This window comes from Lepidochelys kempii, chromosome 2 (assembly GCF_965140265.1).
Source record: "Lepidochelys kempii isolate rLepKem1 chromosome 2, rLepKem1.hap2, whole genome shotgun sequence".
In the NCBI taxonomy this organism is placed as follows: Eukaryota; Metazoa; Chordata; order Testudines; family Cheloniidae; genus Lepidochelys; species Lepidochelys kempii.
Window position 1 is genome coordinate 179,379,028 of NC_133257.1, and position 12,973 is coordinate 179,392,000.

Sequence of the window (12,973 nt, forward strand, 5' to 3'; positions counted from 1 at the left end):
CCTGCTGTCAGGGTGCCAATGCCTGAGATGATGGGGCGTCCAGGATTTGCAGGTTTATGGATCTTGGGTAGCAGATAGAATACCCCGGTTGGGGCTCCAGGGGTGTGTCTGTGTAGACTTGTTCCCATGCTGTAGCACATGAGTTTCCATTCATGTGCTTTATGCTACCATTTGTTGTTGCTGCCACCCTGTGGTAGGAAAATCCACTCAATAAACAAATCGTTTGGTGAAAGTATTAGGGCCTGATCCTCATCTGATGAAAAGGCAATGTAGCTACACTGATTTACACCAGCTGTGAATCTGGTTCTTAGCCCACATTTTTTGTTAAGAGAATGAACAGTAACAAACTATCACTTGGTAGCTAACTAAGGGTCCTTGTGGCCCCTTTCTCAATACCAGTCAGAGACTAAAAGGTATGAAGGCGAAGGAGCACACCAACATGTACCCTAGTCACCTGGAATCAATCTGAACTGAAATTCTCCAGCAGCCTTTTTCTTGCGGGAATGCCTGGTGCCCCACATATGGATCTTAAATCTGTACTGCATCATGATGAGTATAGAGCCCATTTCACACTCCTTCCCTTGGCACTCACTCCTGTGCTTGGGCTTGGGATGGAAAAAGGGACCAGTCAATAAACAAGATTTTTTAAAGCTGCCTGAGTGATTTAGAAGTCTAATTCCCATTAGCTGGTATTAGTCCCTTACAGTTTTGAAAATCTCAGCATAAAACTGCAGAGAACTCCTGACACTTAGTATTTTGTGAGAAAAATGTGTAATTACATGAGGGTTCCCATACCTCTGTCTGTTAATACAGATCTCCATTCAGGGAGCCTTCTTTCCTAAAACAGAGCTGATGCCAAAAGTGATTCCCCGTGGATACTCTGCAGAAAGCTAGACTCTCCAAAGAATATCTAGTCTCCAGTGGGGATTTTTTTTCCCTAATCTCAAAACTGGTGATCAGTGAAAGTCCTCTGCATTCCAGTAAGGATCATGTGAACATTACACCCAGAGCCTGTTCACCTAAAGGACACTTTCCCTGGAGCAAGCCTGTGGCACAGCTGAGATGTCTGCTGACCACTAAGCCCAATGAGGATGGGAATAAACACTGCAAGTCATCAGGGAAGGAGGAGAAATGCATTCCTGCTTGCCACTGGGAATCCTTTTGTCTTAAAATGTATGCGTGATCATGATGGGCACAGTGATGAGCTATGAATACTCAAAAACACATGCCCTGTTTGTGGATTTCACCAGGACTACTAGGTGACCTAGTGTACAATTAAATCCCATATCAGTCCCACTAGTTTCCAACTAGGCATGATCTCAGGAAGGTGGAGAATCTGTACTTTCATAGGTTTATTTTTTCAGGAGATACCTGTCTATTCTCTAATGAATTCCACAATTCACATGAGACAGTAGTTGGTTGGGTTTGGGTGGGTTTTTTTTTTAGATGTTCACTCAGACAAAATCTAAAATGGAAAGCTTAATTAATCAAATTAGGGTTAGTTTAGATTGCATCTTGACACTTCTTGGTTGTGTTTACCTGTTATATTTCAGCCTTTTAAAATGAGTGTTTGTTAGTTGCTTTCTCTAAGACAAAACCTTGCTGTGATTTTTTAAAGTCAAACTATCATTCAGTGTTTATCAAACATACTGTTGTATGTTACTTCAGGAACCCTTCAAATATCTGCCCACTGAGACACTAGACTTCATCTACATCTGGGCTTTGACAAATGGAGGGAATGCCATCCAGCAGATCTACCCTGGGGGATATGAAATGTTTTAACACTGCCTCCCAACATGGGCCAATTACTCAATGTTTAAAAAATATTAAATCAAATTAACATAAAAAGTACATTTGTTAAGAAGTCCACTAACACACAGCATTTAGATATAGATCATAAATGCATATAGGTACAGATATAGGTAGGATACAAATATAGCTACAGACAGAGGCAAAGTACAATTATAGAAAGTACAGATCTATATAGTACTGCATGTAGGTATAGATTATATTCAGGCACACACTTTAGAGTCTGATCCTGCATTCCTCACATACTCAACATTTCCTTTGACTCCAGTGTAAGATTGAGGTATATAAATAATGCAGGCTCACATCTCTAGTAATCTCCATTAGAAAACAGGAAAAAGATATGGACGTTAGAGACCAAAAAATACCACGAGTAGAATATCCTGACTGGAACAATATATAGTAAGCAGTAAACATAAGATGTGAAAAAAAATTGACTTCTGTGGTTAACTTCTATCAGGACAAATCAAGGAAAACCTGTTTCATATTCTAAGATGTACTAGTGCATTTGTGCCTTTTCTACATTGTCAAGGGGAGTTTTTTTGTTTTGTTTTGTTTTTACTTTAGATTATTATCCCAGATATTTGTGTTTGAACAAAGGCTCTCTCTGTATTGGCTCATTCCGTCTTCCAGATGCCCGAATTTGCCACTTCTTTTATTACACTAATCACAGACTGTTACACTGTGAAGCACCACACTTTTCCCATTCATATATAATAAAGAAATAAGAATCTTATGAGATAATTAATTAGTGGGATATAATGGATAAGGGAAGTGCAAGCAATGTGAATGCCACGTCTTTAATATTAGACTTTGCATGTAGGTTTGTTTTACAAAAATCAAGACTGGAAACTCTGGGGTGATGTAGGGGGAGAGAAGGTAACACTTAGAAGAACTGAGCACTGCTATAAGATCATCTTCTACTGCGGGTGTCTGCTCTCCTCATTAAAACAGGGATTACAGAAACATGGTGGAATAGCAGTCATGACTGGAGTATGGGTATTGACAGGTATGTACTGCTTGAGAGGGATAGAAGTGAAGGTAGTGGGGCAGTGTTGTATATCAGCGATGTGGTAAACTATAACGAAATGAGAAGTGATAGTATAAAACAGAATCTGTTGAGGTCTAAATGACTTTGGGAAAGGATTGCAAAAATGCTTCTATAGTGTCCCCCAGGCTCAGACTCTGACATGGATAGAGAGTTCTTTAAAGTTATTTGAGAGAGAAATACTACTTGGAATTATGTCATAATGGGACAATATAACTTCCTGGATATAAACTGGAAGATAAATGCTATTAATAATGGTAGGGCTCAGTTATTCCTGAATGTGATAGCTGACAATTTTCTTCATCAAATAATCTTGTTTCAAGTGATCATGAGTCGATTACATTTAAATTAAATGGCTGGGTAATCAAAACCAGGTTGACAACTATGGCTTTTATTCATTTCAAAAGGGTGAACTTTGAGAAAAAAGGGAATTAGTTTGAGAAGTCAACTAAAGTGTGAAGGACTTAAATGTGGAAGAGGCTTAGCATTTCTTTAAGTCAAGGATACAGAAACTACCTACAATTTGCATCGCAAGCAAGGGGAAAAAACATGTAGGGAAGGGCTTTATACCGAACTGGAGGAATATCCACCTCAAAAAGGTTATGAGGAGTAGCAAAGAGGCTATAGGGAAGAGAAAACAGATTGATCAGCAAAGAAAGCTACATCTTAAAGATCCAAAAATGGAGGAATAAAGTGAGAATTGTTACAAGTCAAGCTGAAGTAGATCTTGCCAAGGAAATTAAAATAAATAAGAGGTTTCTTAGTTATAGAAATAAAAAGAGAATGAAGAAGAATGAGGTTGGGCTGTTCTGCAGTATGAATCGGGTAGAGATTAAAGATAATCTGTGGTCCAAAAACTAAATTAATACTTTGCCTCAGGTTACAATAAGGATGAAAACTTAGGGCATGAAGACAGGCCTGACAATTGAAAGGCATGTATAGAAATAGAAATTACCTGACCTGAAGTAGATGAAAAAGGCTCAAGCATTGAAATTAGGTGGGAGCAGGAAGGGAGAGGATGAACTGGATAATTTGCAACCCGGGACACTGAAAGAACTGGCACATGAGATTGCTAGTCTAGTAGCAAGGATTATCAATAAATCTATCTATTCGGAGGTGGTACTATATGACTGGAGAACAGCTAACATTGCACCTATGTTGAAGAAAGGGGAAACAACAGATCTGGGCAATTACAGACCCATTAGTCTGATATCAATAGCATGCATGGCTTTAGAAGAAATTTTGAAGGAAAGAATAATTAAATCTAGGGAGGAAAATGGAAAAGTTGATGTCATGCCACATGAGTTTACCAAGGGAGATTGTGCCAGACTAACTTGATTTCCTTCTTAGGGAAGATAATTGACCTTTTAGATAATGGAAAGGTAGTAGATTTAATATAGAACCATAGAAATGTAGGTCTGGAAAGAATCTCAAGAGGTTATCTAGTCCAGCCGCTTATGCTGAGGCAGGACGACTATACCTAGACCATCCCTGACAGGTGTTTGCCTAACCTATTCTTAAAACGCTCTAATGATGGGGATTTCACCACCTAAGCCTATTCCAGTGCTTAACTATCCTTACAGTTATATTTTCCCCCTAATATCTAATCTAAATCTCCCATGCTGCAGATTAAGCCCATCACTTCTCATCCTGCCGTCAGCGGACAGGGAGAACTACTGATCACTGTCCTCTTTGTAACAACTGTGATACAGGAAGGCCAAGGAGCAATGGGAGAGTGCTAGAAGGGAAATATATAAGCTCAAAGCTAATTAAGGTGTGGTTTCCTGTAGCCTAGGGAAGGTGGCTGCAGGTTAATTGGAGCACCTGCAATCAATTAAGGCCCTGTTAGGAACCTAATAAAACCCCCTGCTTCAGGCAGACAGAGGAGGAGGAAGGAGAAAGGACTGGAGCTTGGAGGAGTGCTGTGAGACTTGGAAAATCAGAGAATCAAAGTAAGGGGGACCCTGCTCCAGCATGTAAGGACTTCAGGTACCCCACCCAAGGGGGAAGAGGGTAAGAACCCGCAAGGATTGAGAGGGGCTGGGGCTCAGAGTGAGGAGCAAACCCAGACCCCTCCCCCACTTCCCTCCTTTAGCACCTTCCTAGGCCACTAGTAGGGCCATTGACACCCCAAGAACAGAGCTAAGGGGGGGCATCTTAGCTCCCTGCCAAGAAAAGTGCAGGACCCACCAGACTAACATCGGCCATCTTGTCACACAACCCTTAACATATCTGAAGACCGTTATCCCCCATCCCTCAGTCTTCTTTTTTTTTTAAGTTTAAATATGCCCAGTTTTTTAACTTTTCCTCATTGATCAGGTTTTCTAAACTTTTTATCATATTTGTTGCTCTTTCCTGGGACTCTCTCCAATTTGTCCATATCTTTCTTAAAGTGCGGTGCTCAGAATTGGACACAGGCCTCCAGCTTCTCACCGGTGCTGAGAAGAATGGGACATGTCTTACAATCCCATCTCTTACAATCAATCCTCTTGTTAATGCAATCCAAAATGACATTAGCCTTTTCACAAGTGAATCACATTGTTGACCTATTCAATCTGTTATCTGCTATAACCTCCAAATCCTTTTCAGTACTACTGCCTAGCCAGTTGTTCTCCATTGTGTAGTTCTGGATTTGATTTTTCCTTACTAAGTGTAGTACTTTTCACTTGTCTTTATTGAATTTCATCTTGTTGATTTCAGACAAGTTCTCAAATTAATCAGTTTGACTTCATTAAAACATGGGATCACACAGGAAATTATTAGTTGTTAGAGAAGTTAGGGATTAGTACAAGAATTGTAACACAGTAAAGGAACTGACTAAAATGGATTGTGCTGAAAGGTTGTAATGTGCGTACTGGAGGGAGGTTACTAGTGGAGTTCCTCCAAGATTGATCTTGGGACTTATAATATTATTTTTATTAGTGACCTTGGCGAAAGAAGTAGGACTGCGCTGATTAAATTTACTGATCGTACGATGTGGGACAGGGGGGGCATCGTCAATAGAGAGGAGGATTGGAATATTCTACAGTAGACGTGTGATGAATTTTAATAGTACAAAGTGCAAGGTCGTACATCTAGGGTTTAATAATAAAAATGTCTCCTATGAGCTGGGGGCTCGTGAGTTGAAAGCAACAGAGGAGGAAAGAGACTTGGGTATGGTAGTTGATCACAGGATCACGATGACTCACTAATATGATGTGGTTACCAAAAAGGCAAATGAGATCCTGGGATGGATTGTGTGAGCTATTTCCAGTTCAGATAGAGAACTATTAATGCCATTGAACAAGGTATTGATAAGATCTCATTTGGAATACTGTGTACAATTCTGGTCACCCATGTTCAAGAAAGATGAAGTCAAAGTGGAACAGGTACAAAGAAGATCTACTAGGATTATCTAGGGAATGAAGAACCTATTTTATGAGAGGAGACTAAAAAAGTTTGCTTTATTTAGCCTAGTAAAATCAAGGCTGGGGGGGGGGGCTATGATTGATCTGTGCAAATACATCGGGGGGGAGGTAAATACCAAGGAGGAAGAAGAGCTATTTAAGCTAAAAGATGATGATGGCACAAGAGCAAATGGATACAAACTGGCTATAAATAAAGGAAGGTTTCTAATCAGAGGAGTGAGGTTCTGGAACAGCCTCCTACTAGGAGTTGTGGAGCCAAACAACTTAATTAGTTTTAAGAGAGAGCTTGACAAATTTATGATTGTATGCTGGGGTTGCCTGTGGGGAAGGAGGGCTGAGCTCAGTAGCCCTGGCAGGTCTCTTCCGGTTTATATCTTATGTTCCTAAAATCTTATACTACATAGCTCTTGGCCTGCAGAGGTCCAAAGGGGATTTTTTCCCTTGCATATTCTGTTGTGGGTTTGCTTTTGTTTTTGTCTTCCTCTGAAGCATCGGAAAGGACCAAACAGGAGATGAGGGGACACTGGACAGGGTGAGTTGGCACTCTGAGGTGGTACTGAGAATTCTCTCAGCTGATTGCCTGGCTCGTTCTTGATCACATGCTCAGGGTCTAACTGATTGCCATAAGTGGCATCAGGAAGGAATTTTCCCCTATATCAGATTGGCAGTGACATTGCCAGTTTTTTTCCTTTGTCTCCAGCCTGGGGCGTGGGTTGCTTGCTAGAATCATCTGGGTATCTCTCACTTAATCATTTCCCTGCTATTGTGGGTCTTGGGCATTGGTGTGCTTAGATTCATAGATATTAAGGTCAGAAGGGACCATTATGATGATCTAGTCTGACCTCCTGCACAACGCAGGCCACAGAATCTCACCCACCCACTCCTGCGAAAAACCTCTCACCTATGTCTGAGCTCTTGAAGTCCTCGATTCGTGGTTTAAAGACTTCTTGTAGCACACAATAGCTTCATCTCCCAATGCTCCGATTTCAGTTGCTGGGTTCAGTGTGCAGGTGCTGGGTGGTGTCAGAGGCGTGTGGTACACAGGTGGTCAGACTGGATCATCTGGTAGTCCCTTCTGGCCTTAAACTCCATGATTCTATCATTCAAAACCTACCTCTCTCAACCTAGACTTCTTACAGTAACATCACCAAAGAAAAATAAAAAGAGAAAAACAGAAGAATGTCATTGAGTGCACTTCCTAATTTAGGGAGGCAGTCAGATACCACAGTGATAGGAACCATACACAAGCCTAGATAGATAGAAAATAATGTTGAAAACAGGGTTGGTTTAAATTTTTTCATTTGATATGCGCATATACCTCCCATTGAGTTACCTGTGCATACCAATGGGTAGGATTTGGCCCTTCATATTTTTTCAAGCTTTCCCTGGTGTTAACAGTTCTTTAAAGTCATACTTTGATGTCTCTAAAGAATGTCGATCCCTATCTAAAATGTATGCAAATTAGAGCTCTTGATGACAGCCTAGGTTTTTTTGCTAAGACTAATAACTGCATATTTCAATAAAGCATGTCAGCCAATTGATATAGGAAATGCTTTAATTTGAACTGTTGTACCAGACATATTTAGTTATGAAATGACAATTTTCTGTTAGGCTTAGAATTACATAAATGATTAACCCTTCTGTAATTCTGTCTCTCAGTTTAACAAGAGTTACCAAAAAGGCAATCAGGTGGTAGACAATGCTCTGGACTCTCATCAAGTTCAGGTGATTGATTTCTTTCAGAAATAAAGTACATGATACTTCCAGCCTCACTGCATAAATTGCACTGCAGCTGCATCTTGTAAATGAAATGATTAAGAAAATCATGTACCTATCTTCCTTGTTCAGTGACAGTGTGAACCAATGATGCTTTGAAACAATTCCATAAGCTGATAGGAAGGAATTTTCCTAAATTCACAAAGAGGTGACTTTCACATTCTAAATGGGGGCGGGGTGGTGGAAAAAGGCATTCCTAATGTGTCTGTTGGCAGCTCCACTTCTAATTTTCTTCCTCCACATCTAGAAAAGTTTCCAGAGTCTTATGCCAATTTTATCCCTCAAGTGACTGAATTTGGCCCTTAGTGTTTTAATCTATGATTCAAAATATGCCTACCTACTGTACCATATTTATATTTTTCATTAAAAGGGCTGATTAATGGTTTAAGGGACCATGGAGCCCCATGGCGATGGAGGGTTAGGGGCTCCTTAACAGTCAAGAATTTTCCTGGTCTCCCTCAACATTTTGCCTGTATTTGACCTCTGCCCTGAGGTGCTTATGCCTTTGTTGACCACAGGATATTGATGCTTATAAAATAGGACACCAGGGTTGGTGAATAAAAGAGAAGAAGAAGGGTGATGTGACCACAAGACCAAGGATTTTTATAAAAATGGTGTTTTGGATAATTATTGTAAGTTACTGTTTTTGACATCAGAGTAGAGTTTTGTGGTGGTTTTTTAGTACGGAATAAGTCAAATGGTAGTATTTTGTATGTGGAGCATCCCATATCACTATTATGTGCAATCTAATGAGATTGCCTGTGAGATTATTGTGGACATATATATTAATTTTGACAATGTGTGGCCTAATGGTAACATTCTCATTGACATCAAACAACTGGATTGTGAGGATTCTGCTATCCTTTTTGAGTCTTTTTCCTGTTTTTCTGTATTCTAAAACTATTACTTGTTTGCTGTCATGTTTTTATTGTATACAATGTTAAGGATAAAATAGGCATCAGTGCCTGAGAATAAATAGGACATGATTTGTTTTTAAAGTCTCTTTTAGGCGCACTGTTTACAGATGCATACAGCAGCAGACTGGTACATGGCAGTCATTTGCCTTCAAGAAGCTACATCTCAATTAACAAAGTTGATAGACTGATTGTCTTAATGCAAATTCATGCAACAACGATTTCAGAGCTAGCAAATGCTTTAGTGTGATGGCTCAGAAAGGAGGGGGAATCCTCGGCATATATCTGTCATAGCACATTCTTTATAGCAATAAGATTTGGTGGGGGTGGGTGGGTTACTTTTGCTGTAGTTGTATTTTTTTTTTCTTTCACTAGATTTCATCCTTAAGTGCATTGTTTAAATTGTGGTTTCATGTCTGGTGTGAGGTGTTGCAATGTTCCAGGACTTCTAGCACCATAAGCATAATCTGGAAGAATAGAAAAGAAAACTCTTTAAAATTGTAAGACAAGACTATGGGAGCATTCAAAGGATAGAGGGGAAAAATATGAGATGTGGTCAAAATTGAAAAATATGCCAAAGAGGGTAGGGACAAAAGAGGAGTTCATTGATTACCCTATGTGAAAAAAGAGTTTGTTAGCTGATCAAATTATATATATCTTCATCAATAGCTACATTGTAAGATTGACAGGACAGAGGATTTCTGAAGCAAATTTGCCTTTCTGTCTAGTAAGGCCTAATTCTCCTATCATTGAAGTCTGTGGGCCTTTTGCTATTGATGATGAAAGCTGGAACTGGCTGTGTTATAGAATATTTGCTGGTGGAGTTCTGTGTTGCTTAGATACTTCAGTGACTTGAGCCCTAAAATACCATAGACTGAGAGCGCTGCACATTGTAAGTTCTGACTCTTCATATAGAAGGATAATGCTAACTGTCAATATGATCAAATATGACCTTTTTTCATATGTCTCTGTCCAGTGGTCACTGGCAACTCATGACATTTACTGATTGATCATAAAATATTACATAATTTTTGTGATGTTACCCTAAAATAATATGTGGAATTAGAATTGGAAACTAGTTCCTGAATAACTTGTCACTACTGCACCTTTTGTTACGTGCTTGTTGTTTCACAACAGTGGTAGCACATCATATACAATTCTGTAGTTTACCTCTGAACAGTACATAGACATTGTACTTAAAATGGGACCTGGATAGCTCAGCGGATTGGTAAAGGCTATGGAACCTTCCAGTTTGTCACTGAGTCAAATCCATCATGTTCATGAATGATCAAAAGTCTTTACCATCTAACCATCTGTTCGCAATACAAGACGGTGGATTTAATGTAGTTCCTAGTAGACGTGTGTCTACAGCCAAACTCCCACTATTACAATTGGACTAGAATCCATGCTAACTGTCTCTGCAAAGAAACCATGAATGGGAACTGAATTGTCCTCTTACTAGACAGGTTGTCCTTCCAGAACTGGGTTGAGACCTGGTGGTGGGGTGAAATCGGAGGAAGTGCACAGCTCCTCTTTCTCTGCTAAAAGCAGAGGACAAACTCCCCTCCTCTCTCTGGCTTGGGTAAGTAGTGTGGCCCATAGCTCCCACTCCTCCTTGATACTGTGATGGCAACTTCCCCACCAGTTTCAATCTAGAGGCAGTATGGAAAATTGTGCATTTGTAGCCACCCATAGTGCCCAATTCTGCTGAAAACAAACAACTTTAATCTGCATGGCTGCCACTCCAACAGTACATTTATTTATTTCCTTTTTAAATGAATGTAATGCTCCTAGGTGTGTGACCCTTTTCAGTGAGAATAATTTGTATTAAAATGTGTGTGTATCTAATCTGACAAAATCACAAGAGACACTTATCCCAGCCATTTATGTGCCCCTTACCTGAGCACTATAGGCACCTAAGGGCGGATCCTCAATGGGTGTGAAGTGTCATAGTACCACTGACTTCATTGTACACCAGCTGAGATCTCCCCCTCCCCCAAATGTTCAGATAGCTCCCAAGAGAGGCGCCTAACTTTCATATTAAAAACATGATTAAAGCTCAGAACACACAACTGATGCTTCATTTAGGCAGTGCTCAGACATACAGGAGAAAATATGACCGCAAGCTAATATTCTTAAACAATAGCTTCAAAAGAACTATTTAAAGGATATTAGACAGTAATATACATTTAAGATTTTCCTAATTCTGCAGAATATGAAAAGCATCCTAAAGAACAGCTTTTTGGATCTAAAATATGCTTAAGGGCACTAAAATATGACAGATTTTTGTAAATACGCCACTGAAGTGTGAAGCATGAACTGTGTTACAATCACCGCTAAAGTACACCCAGTCAGTATTTTTACGTATGGTCTTTGGGATTCTCAAAGGATATTGATAATAGATAAAGATGCCTTTGATGTAGTTGCAAAGGAAACAGTTAAGATTTCAGAGCAGACTGTAGGATTTTATTGCCAAAGTATTTTTCTTAAGATTGCTTTGTCCTTTTGGAACGATATTAAGTTTCCAGTAACATTTCTGTGGTTATTTAGTGCCACAATGGCACTAAAATTTTCTGAAAAATTGCTAATAGTGCAATAACGGTTGAGAAGACCTTTAGAAAAAATTTAAAGGGTAAAATTATTATTTTTTTTTTTTTTACAATAGCCAATAAAAAACTTCTTCTAAATTTATTTTTGAAATCCCTTTGCCAAACTATTATGAGATCTACAGTTGGTGCCAGATCTTCAACTGGTATAAATTGGCATAGTTCCATTGACTTCAAGAGCAGGTGGTGATTATGGGATTTTAATTAATTGTTCATCATTGTTAGGGAAAAGAGAGGATATCATACATGTCAATCAGACCTTGGCTTTGAAATATGTGATTCTTACTAATTGGAATTCTTCTTTGGGTGGAGCACAAGGGCTATGCCCCAATTAAAACCTCAAATTATAGTTTAAGTAGCACATGAGATTTATACGAGCCAACATCTGCTTGTGTGTATTCATGTACACACATCCAGAAAGAGGGTGTATGTAATGTTTAGAATGAGTCATAATGTGGCATCATCTGATAGATATTTTCTGAAATTGGTTTTTATTGCTAATTAAGCTTTAGAGGCACTTTCAGTTATTTTAAATGACTGTTGTATATATGTATTTTAAAGCACATGAGACGATGTGGGGAAATGCCCATTCTGGAGGTACGTGGATTTTGCTCAGCTACATTCTGGATATACAACCTCTATTTTCATGTCTGTTTTTTTTTTTTTTTTTTTTTTTTCAGGCGGAAGGTTCCAGGCTCCAGAGAGAGCTAAGAGGATATTTAGCTGCCATCAAAGGTAATTTTTTAACAGGCTTAATATTTGTGTTTATTTTTTAACAGTTTTTGTAAAAAGATCCCCAAACAAATAGGAAAGGAGTACTCCTTTTCTTTTTACGGATACAGACTAACACGGCTGCTACTCTCAAACAAATAGGCTGTTTTGAAATAATTTTAAATACTCAATGGGGAAATCGGTGTGTAGTTGTGTGGCTTGTCCAACAGACCAGGTCAATGAGAGAGCATTTTTCTCATCATGGTGCCTCATTTCTGATTTGTCATCTTGCATAGACATTGTGGTCTAAGCTCTGAATTTCAAAATGTGTGACCCCTCATTACATACGTGCAGCCTTGCACACATTTTTCCCATGCTAGTCCTTATACAGACAAGTGATGTATTTCACATGCACAAACTCCCATTTGAGCACGCAGAACAAGCAAAAACAGGGCTTGCATTCTGTGACTCACCTTCACAAATGACAGTGTCCCAAAAATATTATGCCCAAATAGAGGCCACTGGTGAACATGCTACCACTTGTGAACGCTGCACTTGACCTCTGCAGCCATAATGCCTGAAGACCTTTCTGCTCAGGCAGTGGATCCCTTCCTCTCAATCCCGGTCAGTCTGACTCAGGCTTTAAGTCTTTGCATTGAGGTTTATCCAACCTTTCTGACTGTCAGGTGCATAATACATTATCTT

General features: G+C 39.4%; 1 protein-coding gene across 5 annotated transcripts in view; it reads left to right on the forward strand.

The window, feature by feature from the left end:
- The window catches only part of AMPH (amphiphysin), a 171,656-nt gene that overhangs the window by 86,927 nt on the left and 71,756 nt on the right, over positions 1-12,973 (forward strand). For all 5 annotated transcript variants that reach the window (XM_073332856.1, XM_073332859.1, XM_073332857.1 and 2 more), the window contains exon 3: positions 12,238-12,292. In XM_073332856.1, coding sequence (XP_073188957.1) covers positions 12,238-12,292 — 55 coding nt within the window. The remainder of the gene's footprint in view (positions 1-12,237; positions 12,293-12,973) is intronic.